Below are 18,845 nucleotides of genomic sequence, written 5' to 3'. Positions count from 1 at the left end.
TTCACCCTGGTCTGCGGGCACAGTGCCGTTTACATTTCTATATGACCTATCCTATAGGCGCCGCAGACAAGTGTATAATGGCCGTCCATGGCCCATAGCAACCAATAAAAATACAGCTTTTATTTTACAAGCGCAGGTTCAAAAATGAAACAAGTGATCTGATTGGTTGCCGGCTGCAGACTGTGTTTATGACTCTCTTATGACGTCATGCATTGCTGACCTCACACTCAGCACATACTATGACGTGTACAGATTCGGCATTCGTGTCACTGACTGCCTGCGTCGCGCAGTGTATCATCTGCAGGCTCACGGCTTTATTGACACTGGAAAGCTACAAACTCCCCCCTAAAGCCTAGAAATCATGCACCTACGCTTAGAAAAACTACATCTCCCGTGAGCCAGCGCGGCGCGCGTGCGCACTGACCTCCCAGTTGTCAAAGTGCTTTTGGCGATCAGGTCGCTCGCCAAGCTATAAGCAAAGCGAAAGAAGGACATCGGGAATCTGCTGTACCGATCTGATCACACAAATAAGGTAATCGCAGGCGATCTCACCAATCTGCGACCATTCAGTGCGTACTAATGACTCTGGTGTTAATTACTGGGTGGTGTGGTGGGGGGGCAGCTGCAGCAGGCTGGCTGCACATAGATGGGGGCAGTCCTGGCTCTGCAGCAGGGGGGGAAACTTGTTAGTTGTTGGGTAGAAACCTGTATAGGAAATGTGGCTCAGTCTTGACCTTGAAGAGAAAGGCAAATTGATCCTGGGTGATAATTAAGCGGCTGATTACTAATTGATTAGTTATCCGGGCCACGGGCGAAACCGGAATCCTTATCAGCCCCGACAATGATAATCGCCATGTTTACGGATCTGACGGTCCGAGGCTTAGTATTGTCATGTGCGATTGTCGGAACATCTGAGAAAATACCGTCTAAAGCGCTGTTCACACTGTCGGACCGCGCACGGCCTTGGCGGGATCTTCAGCAGAAGGTTTTTCTATTTATCTCATGGCGGCATCCATCCAATATAGACAAACGCGTATCTTAGCGTGTTTGCCCCTTTAAAAACCGGGCTCGATGACGTGCCAGTAATAACGCGTCACGGTTATGTGTACATGCCGTATCTGGACTTAAAAAAAAAAATAATTCCAATAATGAGTTTTTATTTTTGCTATCAAACCCCTAAATAATGAATATAATGTGCTATCTCCGGTAGCCTGCAATCTGTGATATGTCCCAGCGGAGCAACATGATCGCCGGGATCAGATGGAATATTGTCTGTTTTTATACAATCATCAGTTAAAAAAAGACCAAATACAGTTTTCTATGTAAATAATCGTAACGTATCCGTAAAATGTCAGATGCTACACGGATGATAGCGGCTTTTTTTTTTTTTTTATCCCGCACCCATAGACTTGAATAGGCGCTTACAAAAGACTGACCATCAGAAAACAGGTGTGTACAGGTGCAAACTAAGAGGAGCCATCTCCGTATAGAACGTTAATTATTTGTAAAAAAAAAAAAACAACCCCAAAATCTGAGCAGCCCTATTTAATATCATTGGTCAGTGTCCTGTCTGTGTAATATACTCATCTGAACAAGCTGTAATCTAGAGATCGCGTCATGGCTGTCTGTTTGTTGGCAATCTTAGACTTCATTCATACGTACGTTTTCCCTTTTTTTTTTTTTTCCATATTTTTCACGGATAGACCACATACCCATTATAATCTATGAGACTGTTCACATGTCCATCTTTTTTTTTTACCAGATCAAATATGTAAAAAAACCAACATAACAGAATTTGAGTTGCCAATGCAAGTAAATGGGTCCGTGCCAAAAAAAGGATGACGCTCAGATATCATCTATGTGTCATCCGTGTGCCGTCCATTTTTTATTTTTGAAAGGAGCGCTCTTGTTATTTCTTTATTTTTATTCCCTATATTTTAGTATAGTGTTATTATGTTAGTGTACTCAACGATCGCCGTCTTGCCCGGTTTCCAGCTCCGCTCCTCTTCCGAGTCACACAACGGCCCTTCTGACCCTCTGGATCACATTGGGGTTTATGTGTGAGCTGGAAGTGGCTTTTGCAATGTGAGCGTTGGAACGAGGCTCTCGAGAGGACTGGATGCCGGGGAAAACTGTGATCCGCAAGTATTTTATTTTTATTTTTTTGCATATGACAAAAAACTGATGTAACACTGATGGAAAAACCGGACAAACGGACCAAAAATGAATGTAAAAGCAACACAAGGCCCATTTAATCTCATGGGGAAAAATAAAAAACGGATGTCGGAGTAAAGTCTTAGGGTATGTTCACATGTCGCAGATGTGCTATAGTTGTTCCAACAGGTTTGGAGGACACACTATATGAGGGCTCTGATCGTTGGAGGAGATGATGATGATTCGGCGAGTCTGATTTTGGACTGCTGATTGCTAGCCGCTTATCTCTGGGAGATCAAAGCAAAGATGTCAGCCAGCCGCCTTCTGAAAGATAACAGTAGTGATCAGCAAACGGGCTCAGATAAGGTGTTATCTGAGCATGCTCACGTGTTATCCGAGTGTCTTCGGCATGCTCAAAAAATATGTTCCAGACCCTGCGGTTGCATGTCTCGCGGCTATTCAACAGCAGCAACACATGCAGGGATTTTCTAACAAACAGGCCATTTCTGTATGTGTTGCTGCTGTCTAACAGCCGTAGATGTGCAGCCGCAGGGACCCGTACATATTATCCAAGCACGCTGAAGACCCTCGGATAACAGGCGAGCACGCTCAGATAACCCAAAATGGGGGCCACGATGTCGTACATATGGTTCTCACTGGTTCTGAAGCTCAGTCCTGTTCACTGCAGCCACGGCTCCTTAAGCCTCATTCAAATGTGTGTGAAACAAGGTCCAATCGCACAGACTGACTATGGGGTCTCCAGATCCCAACATGACCGCCTCATAGGCATACACTGAGGATGATGAGTCCAGATCGGGAGGCCCATGGCCAGTCCATGCCATCGGACAGTGCTTCAGGGGTGTCTGAGTTCACCCTTTCTCCTCTGATTGGCTGGCGTGGACATCTTACTCCACATATGTAAAATTTTAGGTGTATGTATGTACTGTACTAATATATATATATATATATATATATATATATATATATATATATATATATATATATATATATATATATATATATATATATATATACACATGCGCCCAGATATATGCGGATATTGAATATATGAAGTTTGGTCTGCATTCCTGCTATAGAGACTATACGTAGAGAATTGAGTTACATAAGGCTGGATCCTACCTGCTTTTTACAGGGAATCCGTCAGCAGGATTTCACACTCCAATCTATTTAATTGTGCATGTCTCTCTTTCAAAGACAAGTCCAGCAATACCTTTACACGGCCCAGTCTGCTCCTCCGTAACTGAGAAATCAGTGACATGCAAATAAGGCTGAAGCCTCTGTCACTCCAGCTCTATTCCCTGCCCGGTGCCACCGCCTCCTGCTTGACTGACAGTTCCTTTGCCTAAAGTCACACAGCATAGAGGCTGTCAGTCAAGCAGGAGGAGGCGGTGGTGCTGATTGAGGAATAGAGCTGGAGTGATAGAGGCTTAAGATCTACCATAGCTCTTCATGCTCATTTGCATATCAAATTAAACCCTGATTTCTCAGTAACAGAGGGGCGGACTGACCATGTAAAGATATTGCTGGGCCTGTGTTTGAAAGACCTACATGCGGATATAAATAGTTTAAGAGCGCAGTCAGACGGCCGTATAACTCACTCGAGGATCGCATTGCAATCCTTGGACTGGCCGTGTGTTTCTATGCAACTGTCACGATCAAGGCAGGAGAGCTGACGGCCAGTCCGAGGATTGCAATGCGATCCTCGCGCTAGTAATACGGCCGTCTGACTGCGCCCTAAGGGTGAAATCCTGCTGTCAGATTCCCTTTAAATTTGAAGTCCTTGGTCCAAAAGAAGTACACTTTGTCGTGGCTGATGGGGCCCCACACAAATTAGGCAATTTTATGAGTATAGTCTATATAGCAATAATGCAGTTTGAGCCTATATCTTGGCGTTCATATCGATCTTGTCTGTTTGTGTTCTGCTTCTTTCGGTTCCTACCAGTTTCTCTATCGCACCTTTGCTGGGATGACACGGCCATCAACACAAGTAAACAATTGAGACTCCAAAACCCCTCCCTTCCCTTTAAATCCCTGGGAAGATGCAGCGCATACATGCCTGTGCACAAACATTGCGAGATGTCGTGTATTTCAGATGAGGTGATAAAGCATTCTTCAGCATATCTGCTAGGGGTATTTCAAAGGTTAAATGGATAGCAAAACTAGAAAAAAAATGTGTTAGAGTTCATTAGTCAGGACTTTGTCATACTGCACTGGTGGGGCCTCGGGGTTTGCTGTGTGTTGTGCCAGCAGCTGATCCGGGAGTGCTGCATTGCTGTACTGCAGCACCGTGATCACACACGCTCATCCTCGCTGCAGACCTCGCTGCAGACCCGCAGGACTGAGCCCCTGCCTCTAGCTGCCAGTCCTTCCTCTCCTACCAGCACCCAGTCCTGCAGATTATCCACTGCGGGCAGCAGCAGTTTGGGCAGATCGGGAGGCTTTCCATACACATCTTTGCCCAGGGAAGGATTGAATTTGTCTCTTCATCCCTACATGTAAATAATCGCTGTAGATGGCATAAGGAAGAAAGGGTTTCATGTAAATGCGGCTAGAAATAAAGTTACACGACTCGCCAATATATTTCCTATTTCAATTCCTCCTCATTTTCAAGATCTCTGCTTCTTGTCAATGAATGGAGAACATTTGCGTCATTTTCTAATCCCTTACACTTCAGGTATTTCTCACAACTTCATAAAAAAAGCAGGTAAATAATAATAATCTTAAAGCAGATTTGTCTTCAGATTTCACCGATCAATTAGAGTTGATGATGCCGGTGTACTTACTTTGAAAATCCGTGGTGGGCTGAATAATCCTTTTTTTTTTTAAAGAGTTTTCCTGCCTAAATAATAAAAAGTGGATTTTGCTTGTAAAAGACTCCATTGTTATTTCAGGATTTTCACTGTTATTTGACCCGCTTCATCAGGTATAAGAGATCTCTTAGATATAGTATGCAGCTTGTACTGGAAAATCTGGAGGCAGGATCCACTATGGAGGCTGCATACATCATTGAATAGATCTCTTAGAACTGATGAGGCTGGAGTTTTTGCTTTGAAAATCCTCATCAGGATTGCTGTATAAACAATGTCCGCATCTGATATTAAGACGCTCATTTTAATATTAGGATTATACAGGAATTCTGGCCTGGGAATTCAAAGTAAGTACAACCGCCTCATCGGGTTTAAAGGATCTCTTTAATAATACGTGCTCTTTGTATCGTGAAATACAGTGACAGATCTGTTATAAAGGAGTAAGTTATGGAAATTCACATCTGAAAGCTTTAGCTCCAAGCTCCAGAACAGGTCGTCTTCAGGTTCCTGTGTTGGTATGTGACCATAGCTGTGTAAGTGAAGGGGACAGGCTGAATTCACATTTCAATAGCAAAGCAAGCCCCTTTTCTGTCGCAGCTGATCTAAGGACAGAGAAGGGGACCAAAAAAGCAATTGAAAGGTACCGTTATCCAACCTTCTCTTGTCTTCCCTGGTCACCTGGAAACCACAAGAGGACCTGCAGACCAGAACCTGAGACTGGATCTTGTAAGTTGGAGATCAGGGCAACTTTCGGACCTCAGTATGTTAGTAAGTTACATCATTTTCAAATTTAACATTACATAGTTAAACTTTACTGAATATACATTATCAGGACATGTGAGACTGGCCTAAGGCTGCTTTCACACATCAGGTTTTCAGTGTCAGGCTAAATCCGGCTAATTTTCAAAAAACCGGATCAGGCGAATGTTGCCGCCGGATCAGGTTTTTTTTCCCATAGACTTGTATTAGTGCCGGATTGCACCGGATGACATTGCGTTTCGTCCGGTTTTCGCCAGATCCGGCAAATCTGCCGCTTCTGGTTTCTTGAAAAAACGTCCATAGCAACGTTTTTGGTCTCCGGCGAAAAAGCCTGAAGCACCAGATCCGACACTTCCGGCTGTTTGCTAGAATGGAAGCCTATGGGAGCCGGAAGGTGCCGGATCTGGAAAAAGGCGGATCCGGGGGCCTGATCCGTTTTTTTCAAACCGAGCATGCTCCAAATTTTTTTTTATCCAATAATCTAGATATGCTAGCCAGATCCGTCAAAAAAACGGATCCGTCGCATCAGTTTTTCACAATCTGCGCCGGATCCAGTTTTTCCAACATTCGCCGGATTTAGCCTGACACTGAAAACCTGATGTGTGAAAGTAGCCTTAGGGTGGATTTACACTATCCGATGGTGGCTGTTAATCAACCGCCGACCTGCTACACGATCGTGCCCTCCCCCAAAAAAACAAAAGCATTTACCTCTATAATGGGAGAGGGTCATGTTATGATAGAGCCTATGCCCACAGTAGAATTTTCTGTGGCTGCCAGCTGAACGATATTGTCGGCTAACATCTGTCTTGGCCGTTCTCCCATACAGAGGAGCACTTGCTCGACCAAGAAAGCCAATGATATAGAGAACTTGTCTCCAGGAGAACAAAGCAATCGACAGTCCAAAATCAGAGATATCCCATCGATATCTCCCCCGATGATCAGTTGGCTGGCGCTCCCATACACATTAGACTGTTGGACGTTGCGTTGATATTGTCAGGTTCGGCCGACATTAGTCTAATGTGTATGAGGGGCTTAAGTCATTGTGCCTCTGATTACAAGCCATGCCTCATGTATAAGAGAGATCAAACGGGTTGTCTCATAACAGTTAGGATATGCCAAAAATGGCTAATTGATGCTGGACCCAACTGTGGGGGACTTTGCCCATCTCTAGTGGTCCTCTGATTTTCCATTTCAATACGTGGCCGATCGCAGTGAAAGCAGAGGTGGCAATAAGTTCTAGACGTAGACAAGCTGGCGTGTTCTTTCAGCCAACAGATCACCCGTGACTCCTCCTTATTCATGAACGATCGCCAAGCAATCTTGTGTTCTCTCCAGGAAGAGCGGCAAAAGACGATGTTCGGTGACTTATTTACGTGAAGAACAATAGGATCAGGGGTTTCAGTATAAGCCTCCCGATCCTTCTCCTTCCCCCGATATCCTCTTTGGTGGAGAGTCGGGAGGCCCCCATTCACAGTAGATGTTCAGACGATCCCTTCACAAATTGGTGGGTTTACTGGTGTAGAGGGCCTTTGGGTCTGTGGGTCGCTTCTTGTTGACCGTTTCCAAGCAGCCATGGTAGATTTTCCTTCTACACTGCAGAGAGAGAAGATGATGAATGGATGTGATGAGAATTTGATTTCACAACTTTTGAACATGGTCAATACTCATTGTAGAAGGAGGAAAAATTATTGTATTAGATGAGAACCCATGAAGCGTGAGGACTTCACAGCCTACATCAGCCTGTGTTCCCCTCTGCATCAGAGCCATGGTCCTTTTTCATTGTTGATTTCGATGGAAATAACAATATGTAGTGATATTTTTTTGGCAAAACAAAGGGCAACAACCATGATTAAGGCTCTGTTGAGCTGAAATGCGTCAGTTGTTCACACCATGCCCAAAGCCGTGTGTCAACACGTTTTTTAAGAATTGATTTTTCCGTAAATACTGGACTTGCTGTGAACACGCTGGATTTCTTCTTCTTATGTATAAATAGTGGGGTATATGATGTCAAGCAAGATGAATAATGCGGTGCAAGTTATGTATTAGGATATATAGTGGTGTATAGATGGATGATCACCATGTACAGTTGGGTGCGGCCTGACTATCACTATGAATAGCGGGGGTGCAGCCTGACGATCACTATGAATAGTGGGGTGCAGCCTGGCGATCACTATGAATAGTGGGGGTGCAGCCTGGCGATCACTATGAATAGTGGGGGTGCAGCCAGGCGATCACTATGAATAGTGGGGGTGCAGCCTGGCGATCACTATGAATAGTAGGATGCAGCCTGACGATCCCCATGTACAGTGGGGTGCAGCCTGACGACCTGTGGAGTGCAACCTGTCAGTGGGGTGCCTCCTGACGATTAGTGGGATGCATCCTGACAATCATCATACACAGTGGGGATGCAGCCTCATGATCACCATGTACAGTGGGGTGCAGCCTGACAATCACCATATACAGTGGGGTGCAGCCTGACAATCACCATATACAGTGGGGTGCAGCCTGACAATCACCATATACAGTGGGGTGCAGCCTGACAATCACCATATACAGTGGGGGTGCAGCCTGACAATCACCATATACAGTGGGGTGCAGCCTGACAATCACCATATACAGTGGGGTGCAGCCTGACAATCACCATATACAGTGGAGTGCAGCCTGACAATCACCATATACAGTGGAGTGCAGCCTGACAATCACCATATACAGTGGGGTGCAGCCTGACAATCACCATATACAGTGGGGTGCAGCCTGACAATCACCATATACAGTGGGGTGCAGCCTGACAATCACCATATACAGTGGGGGTGCAGCCTGACAATCACCATATACAGTGGGGTGCAGCCTGACAATCACCATATACAGTGGGGGTGCAGCCTGACAATCACCATATACAGTGGGGTGCAGCCTGACAATCACCATATACAGTGGGGTGCAGCCTGACAATCACCATATACAGTGGGGGTGCAGCCTGACAATCACCATATACAGTGGGGGTGCAGCCTGACAATCACCATATACAGTGGGGGTGCAGCCTGACAATCACCATATACAGTGGGGTGCAGCCTGACAATCAACATGTATTATGGGGTGCAGGCTAACGATCAGTATGTACAGTGGGGGTGCTGCCTGATGATTAGTGGGGTCTAGTCTGCTGATTAGTGGGGTGCAGCCTGTCGGTCAGTGGGGTGCAGCCTGTCGGTCAGTGGGGTGCAGCCTGTCGGTCAGTATGTACAGTGGGGTGCCTCCTGACTATGAGTGGGGTGCCTCCTGATGATTAGTGGGGTGCCTCCTGACTATCGGGGTGCTGCAGATGTGCCCGGTTGAGCAGGGTCCCTCCCCGCCTGCTCGCCGCTCTCCGCCGCCGGTAACCTTGCTGAAGGACGCAGCAGTGTGTATTGACGTATGCTAATGGCACGGGGCTGGATGGAGGGAGGAGGCGCCTGCAAATAACAGGAACCAGAATCGGCGGAGTGCAGCCTCGGAGCGCAGAGTTCCGGTACTGGAGCAGGGACGTGGCGGCGGAGCGGCGGTGTAATGTGGCTGCTCTGCCCCGGGGAGGGCGCACGGCTGCGGGGCGCACGGTGTGACAGGCGGCACATTGCCGAGGGTTGCTGCCGCTGACTCCGTCCTAACCCACATCTGCTTTCTCTCTTCCCTGTTTCAGCTGTGCAAGCCATGCAGGATGATTTACTGATGGACAAAAGCCACCCTCAGCAGAGGCAGCAGTCAGCCCCAGCAGCATCCCAGGCTCAGCAGAGGCAGCAGTCAGCCCCAGCAGCATCCCAGGCTCAGCAGCAGCAAGACCCCGGCAGCTCAGAAGCCCCCTGTGCTGCAGAGCCCCCCAGCCCTGAGAATAACCACAGCAGCCCAGCTCTGAAGGAGAAGATGCAGATGGAGTCCCCCCTTCTGCCTGGTCTGAGCTTCCCCCAGCCTGGTCAGCAGGAGCCCCCCACTGGCCCTTCCCTGTCCCCATCCTTTGGCAGCACCTGGTCCACCGGAGGAACTAGCAATGCTGTGGATGACAGCTTTTTCCAAGGAATTACCCCTGTCAATGGGACCATGCTATTCCAGAACTTCCCACACCACCATGTGAACCCTGTATTTGGGGGCACCTTCTCCCCTCAGCTGGGGCTGGCTCATCAGCAACAACAGAGAAGGTCCCCAGCGAGCCCCAATAACCACCCCCCCTATAACCAGAGAAACGCGTACAGCCACCAGGCCATCCTGACCAATAAGCCCTCCACATCCTCCTCTTCGTCACTGTCCCCTTCCAGCTGGAACAACCAGCAAAATGCTGCATGGAATAGCCCCTCCAATCCCTGGGGTGGTCTACAGCCTGGCAGAGACCCCCGCAGGGCGGTGGGGGTAGGAGTAGGTGTCGGGGTTGGGGTGCCCTCACCGCTCAATCCAATTTCTCCATTGAAAAAACCCTTCTCCAGTAATGTGATTGCACCCCCAAAATTCCCCCGGGTTTCACCTCTGGCTCCCAAATCCTGGGTGGAGGACAACGCTTTCAGGACGGACAACGGCAATAACCTCTTGCCCCTGCAGGTACCTAATGTCTGAGTGTGGCTCTGTGTGTGCGCCGGCGTGTTGTCGAAATTATTCCGAAGCCTCTGCTGGCAGTGACGGGTTAAACGCCCATTGGGCAATTCGGATTTGGCATGTGCCTATTGGCACTGGGTAGCCCAGCACGGATCGGATGTGACAGCTCCAGTAATTGGGCTAATGGAATAGTCACAATCTGATTTATAATGGTGGCTGCACCTTGCGCCATTTTTGCCTATTTGCTTTATATGCGCCATTCATATTCCTGGGCTTATATGTTCATATTTTTCCTTTTCTGGTCAGAAATTTTTTTTTCTTTACCTGTTTCTTGTAACAACATAGCCCCCATTAGCAGACCCATTTATAGGAGGGCATTATGAAGTGTTTTTTTTTTTTTTTCCAGGTATGTCCATACAATGTCTAAATTGTGCCAAAAAAAAATCACTTTTGTTTTTTTGCCATGTATCATTTTGCTATATCATCTATCCTAAGCAGTGAAATCCCAAGCAAAAATCCACAGCATAAATTGACACATAGCAGATTTAAAATCTGCACAACAGGTTTAATTTCTGCGCTTATTCTGCACGTTTCCTCCTCAAAATGTGGATGAGATTTATGTTGTTCACTTTTTCGCCAATGTAAGATATTGCAGATTTTCCGCCATGGAAATCTGGACCCGTAATCTGCGGTGTCTGGCTTCTGTGTCCGTGCACGTAAGATATGCTGTGGATTTTCTGCTGCTTAAAATCTAAAGCAGAAAAATCTGCACCTAATACTGTGGCTTTCACTGCAGAAATGTTGCGGTTTTACTGCAGATTTTTAAAACTCACTGTGAAAAGCTGCAGCGTAAGCTGAAAATCCACATGAAAAATTGCTTTGATGAAGAGTATGTGCGCACAATGTTACTTCATGTGGACTTTGCTGGCTGTAGAATCTATGCCGCCCCCCCAAAAAAAAAAAATAAAAAAAAATCTTCACATCCAATTCTTTTTTTTTTTTTTTTTAAACATCCATTGATTCAAAAGTCCTGGCAGAAAACGCAGGTGCAGATTTGATCCGTTTTTCTTGCGGATTTTGTGTGTTTTTGTTGCAGATTTGCTGCGGATTTTGTGTAGATTTCATGAGTTTTTTACCCTTGCAGATTTCTATAATAAAAAGGTGCAGAAACGCTGCAGATCCGCACAAAAGAAGTGACATCCTCCTTCTTTCAGGCTATGTGCACACTTTGCGGATTCCACTGCGGATTTTTCCGCAGCGGAATTCCAAAATCCGCAGTGAAAACCCGTTGCGGTTTTTACTGCGGATTTATCGCGGTTTTTACTGCGGATTGTTATGCGGTTTTTCATCTGCATTTTCCTATTGGAGCAGGTGAAAATCCGCAGAAAAGAAGTGACATGCTGCGGAATGTAATCCGCTGCGTTTCCGCGCGGCTTTTTCCGCAGCATGTGCACAGCGTTTTTTGTTTCCTATAGGTTTACATTGTACTGTAAACTCATGGGAAACTGCTGCGGATCCGCAGCGGTCAAATCCGCTGCGGATCCGCAGCTAAATCCGCAAAGTGTGCACATAGCCTCAATCCGCTGCGTTTTCCATGCGGAATTTTCCGCTCCATTAGCACATCATTTTTTTTTTTTTTTCCTATTGATTTACATTGTACTGTAAATCACTTTGCGAATCTGCAGTTTTTGTGCGCTGAAAAAAACTCTGCGCATCCGCAGTAAATCCGCATCGTGTGCACATAGCCTAAGCCTCCCATTGACTTCAATGGGAAAATACACCTGTTGTGCACATGATACTGTTATTTTCAGCGTGGGGGAAAAAAAAAGCAAATGGTAAATGATTGTGGTGCTTCTGTTTGGGGGAGAAAAATCAATTGAAACAGGAAAAAAGGCGTAAGAAAAAAGACATCATACACTTGTTTTATATGTGGTTTTTGGACAGATGTTCTATTGGATCTTCATCAAAATCCATATGGTATAGTAATGGAGACAGTTTTTGATGTAGATTTTGAAGCTTAAAAGTCTGAATGACGCTTCGAATGTAAAACAATTGGGCTATATTCACAGGTTGCATTTTTACTGCTTTTTTTAAGCAAATTTTAAGTTGCATTTTACAGTACCAGCAAAGTCTATCATATTTCAGAAATCTCACGTGCACGCTTTTTTTTTTTTTTTTTTTTTTTCTGACTGATTTTGAAAACTGCAGCGTTTTTGCAGCATTTTTTGTCGCCTATATAAAGCCATGAGTAAGTGCAAAAAAAACGCAGGTATCAGTTTTTTTTATGCGTTTTTGGTGCATCATCATGCATTTTTGGTTACATCGTGATTTCTTGGGGGGCACTAATCTTTATCAGCGTGCACAAGAGACAATAAAAACGCAGCAAAGGCTGCTTTTTTTTCTGCAGCTTCTGTACCACCAAGAGAGCAGGTTTTGCCTGCCGAAAAAAAAATCGCAAAAACACAACGTGTGAACATAGCCTTATGCTATAATATGCAGAAGATTTTCCGTTCAGGGTGTATATAACCTGTGTGAACATTCCCTAGGGTATATAGATGTAATGTATTTGTTGGAGATTTTCTGCACGGAATAGCATGCAGAAAATCCGCCACCAAACATTGACCTGCTCAGTTGTGACCTCAGCCGGATATATTTTGGGTAACTCAAAACCTGTTCTGCCGATGTCATTCTTGCAGTCCCATGTCATTAGCGCTGCTTGCAGCACATGAACCGGTTTAATGACAGTCATAACATTGCGTACGGCAGTGACTCATTGTCACATAAGGATGTCCTGCTTTTCTTATTTATTTATTTTTTTTTTTCTCCTTTAACAAACGTCTCGGAAAAATCTGCAGAAATCTGAATGTTGCTGCTGCTTCAGAAATAATCCGCAGTGTTACTTTCTTACAAAGCTCTAGGTGGACATTGTTTCCCTTCTGACATGAGACCTTGATACAAAATTGCAGCGGGCTGTAGAGGGAATGTTTGTGCTGCCTTGTAACAGCTGTTGGATGAAGGCAGTGCTGAAATGCCATTCATTACAGCACGGTCGTCTTGACATTTCCGCTAATCTGCTCAGTTGACATACGTGGCCTTGTTTTTCCTCTAGAATATTTTACCTGCCTGCTGATAGGTAAGAACAGGCTCCGTCTTTTATCATGTGCCTTCTGGAATCCATTTCTAGAGCTTTGGTTGCACAGAATAGAGTCCGCCGATGCTTTTTATTTTTTACATCTACGTTCACACTATGAGTATTTGCTGCTTTTTATCTATTGTTTTACTACTATTTTTTTTTCTCTACCGTGTATTTTTATAGCCCCCCAAAAAAAACCTAATTTCCGGCAAAGTGCATGAGATCTATGTAAATCTTGTGCTGTTTTGTTGTTGTTGTTAGAAATTTACCTTTAGTACTTTTTTTTTTTTTTTTTTTTTTTTTTAAATTGGCATCTTGTCAATCTCCCTTGCTGTAAGGGTATGTTTCCACGTGCAGGAAACGCTGCGTGTTTGACGCTGTGCAGAGCCTCAGCGTCAAACACGCAGCGTCCAGATGTTACAGCATAGTGGAGGGGATTTTATAAAAATCCCGTCTCCACTATGCGTGGTAATACGCACCCGGCGGCCCTGCGATTCCGGACATGCTGCGCGTCTTTTTAGATCACAGCATGTCCGTATACCTTGCGGCGACGCTGCGCCACCGCAAGGTATATCACAGGGCCCTATGTGTGGGGTGCGATGATGCCGGATGTGTGCAATGAACACATCCGGCATCATCGCGTCTACAGAAGGGGGCGGGGCTTAGGGCGGAGCGGGTTTGCCGCTCCGTCCAAACCGCCGGCCATCCTGAAAGTGGACACGTACCCTAAATGTGTTTATTTGCAGATTTTCACCATGGATTTGAATGAGATGAGGAAAATCCGCAAGAAAAAAAAAAGTGAATTTTTTTTTTTAGTGCTTTACTGCTGCGGAAATGCACTAAAGACACATGTAATCTACATCGTTTCTATCAGTAAGGCAAGTATAAAAAACAAAGCCGCTTTATATAACACATGATGATGCAAAAATTGGCAGATAAAAATGCACAAACCTCCCCCTACCACCCCCCCCCCCAAAAAAAAAAAAAAAAAACCACCACCCGAGCGACATAACCTTAGGACAGGTTCACATGAGCGTATAAAAAAAAAATATATATATCGTTCTGCATTTCATCCAAAAAACTCAGGCGTTCTGTTTTTTTTTTTTTTTCCAGCTGCAGCTAGTAATAATATACAAGAGCTTTTAAGGGTACGTGCCCACGGTAACGTATTTATGCGGCGTGAAACCCGCAGCGGCCAGCTGTTACCGCGTAGTGGAAGGGATGTCTAGAAATCCCATGTCCACTATGCGTGCATAGTCGCCTGCAGATCACCCGCGGACACTGCCACGCGGCACATCTTTCAGGACCGCGGGATGCCAATCTTCCTCGTGTCAAAGAGCCCTTAAGCGGTTTCTTTCTGTACTCAAGCGGCTTGTCTGTGTTAAAAAAAAAAAATAATAAAATCCTCTGTTACTCGCCCTCCTCAGGTCTCCGCTGCTGCTTTGGTTATTATTTACAGGTTACAGTGAATGATGTAAAGTCAACAGCACACGTGACCTCTGCAGACAATCGCTGAGGTCAGCAGCTGTGCCAGTGTAGACAGCACAAGATACTAAGCCCAGTGATTGACTGCAGCGGTCATCTGTGTGTTTGACTTGGCTTGCCAACCTCAACCTGTAAACATTTACCGGAGCAGCGGCAGAGATGTAGTGTAGGACCCGAGGAGGGTGAGTAACCGCTGGTTTTATGATTTTTTTTTTTTTTTTTTTTTTTTTAACTCTGGAGCATCGATGGCGATATCTGATATCAACATGGTCGCTAAAGGAGGAGCCCATCTGTGACCAGAACTGACTATCAGTCTCCAGCTTTTTTTTCCAATAGGACGAGGTTGACGCGGAACTCCCCTCCTGCGACTTCTGGCAGCAAGAAGTGACTTTAAATCCGCATAAGGAGACAATCCCAGCAAAGTGGTTTAGATTCTTCTGATCTCGTCCATACTTTGCCTTTCTTTTTTTGGGCTGTGAATGTATCCGTTTTGCGGATTTTTCAGTCGGCAGCATCTCGGCGTTGCCTTTTGAAAATAATGTGGATTTTCACCATGGACAAAAATAAATGGCTATGATCTGCAATAAGTCCGCAACACAGTTGGATTAGCTGGAGCCGTCGGTCGTGTGTGCCCCCCCCCCCCGCTGTCCCATTTCTAGCCGAGTACAGTGCTTGGTGATCGTGGGGGTCCCAGCGGTGGGATATCGCCTACCCAGTGACATCTAATGATGATAAACTGCTCTTAGGTCGGGTTCACACGGCACGATTTCAATATTTAGGATCCAGTTTTGATTTTTGGCTTCAGACCTTCATGTGGTTACGGCTCCTCGACAGAGCTGTGTAAATCCTCCAAGTGGTGAATATCTTAGGCGCCAGCAGGTGCTTGGCCTTTAAAATGAAAAAATAAAAAAAGAAATTGTTCTTTGGTGTCAGATTGCAAACTAAGATAGAAAACCACAATCCTTCCAGAAGCGGTGAGTCATTTCACTAATCCACGTGCAGCATTTTGTTATATGGAGGCTTTTTAGGATTTCTTTTTTTTTCTAGTTGTATATAATATATTCCGGGGTCCTACACAAACATACCTGTTTTGGTACAATTCTGTACAATCGTAGCTTCATCAAATCCTGCGGAAGGAAGGAATCCCTGTCTATAATGACTCCTACAATTTTTTGTTTTTATCAAGCTCGGTCAAATTTCATGCTTCAATTTCTGGCATATAATGGAGACAATCTATTATATTATTATGCATTAATTTGTAGTGTAATGTCGGAATTATATGTGAGTGCAGGGTTATTGGTCTGTAGAGGGATTTCTAGATGATCGGGGCGCTGTGTGTCCGATTGTTCCTCAATGAATATTTATGCTTACAACATTATATTTACTTCTTGTACTTTAGGAAGGGTGCTCTTCTTTCTCTAAGGAGACTTCTTACAACAGTGGTCATCATACAGCATTGTAGCCTGGTCTGCGATGCATTTATGATGGCTTTAGTTTCCTACACATTAAAGGGAGAGGGATTGTGCAGCTTCGCTTTCTCCTCCATCAGATTTGACGCTTTCTGGATGGTTGTAGAGGCAGCCATCCAGCGTGTTTTGTCTTATGGGACGTCCCATTAGTTAGACCCGACTACCTAGATCTTGAATGATTTCCTCTGTAGATGTCCCACCTATGTACAGCAGTGTCAGATCGGGCAGACCACCTAGGTCTTGGATAGTGTCCTCTGTAGATGTCCCACCTATATATGGCAGTGTCAGATCGGGCAGACCACCTAGGTCTTGGATAGTGTCCTCTGTAGATGTCCCACCTATATATGGCAGTGTCAGATCGGGCAGACCACCTAGGTCTTGGATGATTTCCTCTATAAAAGATGTCCCACCTATGTATGGCAGTGTCAGATCGGGCAGACAGCTAGGTCTTGGATAGTGTCCTCTGTAGATGTCCCACCTATGTACAGCAGTGTCAGATCGGGCAGACCACCTAGGTCTTGGATAGTGTCCTCTGTAGATGTCCCACCTATGTACGGCAGTGTCAGATTGGGCAGACCAGCCAGGTCTTGGATAGTGTCCTCTGTAGATGTCCAACCTATGTACAGCAGTGTCAGATCGGGCAGACCACCTAGGTCTTGGATGATTTCCTCTGTAAAAGATGTCCCACCTATATATGGCAGTGTCAGATCGGGCAGACAGCTAGGTCTTGGATAGTGTCCTCTGTAGATGTCCCACCTATGTACAGCAGTGTCAGATCGGGCAGACAGCTAGGTCTTGGATAGTGTCCTCTGTAGATGTCCCACCTATGTACAGCAGTGTCAGATCGGGCAGACAGCTAGGTCTTGGATAGTGTCCTCTGTAGATGTCCCACCTATGTACAGCAGTGTCAGATCGGGCAGACAGCTAGGTCTTGGATAGTGTCCTCTGTAGATGTCCCACCTATATATGGCAGTGTCAGATCGGGCAGACCACCTAGGTCTTGGATGATTTCCTCTGTAAAAGATGTCCCACCTATATATGGCAGTGTCAGATCGGGCAGACCACCTAGGTCTTGGATAGTGTCCTCTGTAGATGTCCCACCTATGTACGGCAGTGTCAGATCGGGCAGACCACCTAGGTCTTGGATAGTGTCCTCTGTAGATGTCCCACCTATATATGGCAGTGTCAGATCGGGCAGACAGCTAGGTCTTGGATGGTGTCCTCTGTAGAAAATGTCCCACCTATGTACAGCAGTGTCAGATCGGCAGACTAGCTAGGTTCTGGATGGTTTTCTCTGTAGGTATCCCACCTATGTACGGCAGTGTCAGATCGGGCAGACCAGCTAGGTCTTGGATGGGGTACTCGGTAGCCACCTATGTATGGCAGGGTGTCAGATTGGGCAGAAGAAATACACTCCAGATAACTTTCCTAAGGCATCATTCACATGGCAGCATTATGGCTCTACCTGTTTATGAAGACCAGCCTTTACCTAGATTAGGCTTTCTACAACAAATTTCCATTTTGCCATATTCTCTGTATATTAACCATTGTTTGAGAGGACCACCCATCTAGAAGACTACATTCACAAGACCCATCAACCAAATATTGGCAGCTGCCATAAAAGTCTCCATTAGGTGAAGTGTGAGAAACATGTATTTGTATTTCCTTTTTTTATCCTATTCTTCCTCTTTTAGGTACTTTTTGTAGAAAATTTATGCACAATTGTTAGGCTAGGGCTACATGGTGGCTGAAGTAGCATCAACAACTAGTGAACATCGCTGCACAATACAAGAGACCACCCCGGGGTACAGTGACAGGCAGATAATTCAACATGGTTGGAGTTCTTGCTTTTCAAAGTACACTGGCAGCCACAATACAACCCAAATTAACTTGTATGGCATTGTGATGATGACACCTAGTGAGCTTTTCGCAGTTCGAATATGTCATGGCCAAAGTTGCCTTGTAGCCCCGGCCTGAAGGAATTGCTCTTGTTTTTCTGCTCCACAACTATTTAACACACACTGGAATTTATTGCACCTTTTGATCTTGTTAGATCGCCACACAATATTGTATGTAATCGCTGCCTATAGTAGTCTATGGAGCTTAACAACCTTCACGTTTTTTGCCAGTGCAATTTGCATCTTAAAAACACCCAAAAAAAAATCAGCTTCTTGGAATGTTTCTGAAGTTTTTGTTGCGCTTTTTTTAAAATGTTTTCATCTGCTTTATATAGTTAGATGTAGATTTTTGTTTACTTACAATCACATGATCTGTAAGGCTCAATGCATATTCATTAATAAGTTCTTCTTCATAGAAAAGGCATGGTTAAAATCAACATAAGAAAAAAACAAAAAGTAAATAATAATAATAAAAAAGCTGCACCTAGAGCGCTCACTGCTATTTTAAAAAGAAAAAAAAATAATCACAAAATAAAAGCTAGATCCCAAAATAATGCGCTGTAAGTGT

At 45.2% G+C, this 18,845-nt stretch overlaps 1 protein-coding gene across 7 annotated transcripts in view; it reads left to right on the top strand.

Annotated features, from left to right (window-relative positions):
- The first annotated feature begins 393 nt into the window (after nucleotides 1-393).
- Nucleotides 394-18,845, top strand: part of CPEB3 (cytoplasmic polyadenylation element binding protein 3) — a 108,608-nt gene continuing 90,156 nt past the window's right edge. For 2 of the 7 annotated variants that reach the window (XM_077258565.1, XM_077258563.1), the window contains exons 1-2: nucleotides 394-532; nucleotides 9,412-10,298. In XM_077258565.1, coding sequence (XP_077114680.1) covers nucleotides 9,423-10,298 — 876 coding nt within the window. In that variant the 5' untranslated portion in view covers nucleotides 394-532; nucleotides 9,412-9,422. Of the gene's footprint in view, nucleotides 533-9,175; nucleotides 9,329-9,411; nucleotides 10,299-18,845 lie in introns of those variants that run through there. The other 5 variants (XM_077258566.1, XM_077258569.1, XM_077258568.1 and 2 more) reach the window with 5 other exon arrangements.

Source organism: Ranitomeya variabilis, chromosome 4, assembly GCF_051348905.1.
Source record: "Ranitomeya variabilis isolate aRanVar5 chromosome 4, aRanVar5.hap1, whole genome shotgun sequence".
NCBI classification, from domain to species: Eukaryota; Metazoa; Chordata; class Amphibia; order Anura; family Dendrobatidae; genus Ranitomeya; species Ranitomeya variabilis.
This window is presented reverse-complemented; position numbering and strand designations above follow the sequence as displayed.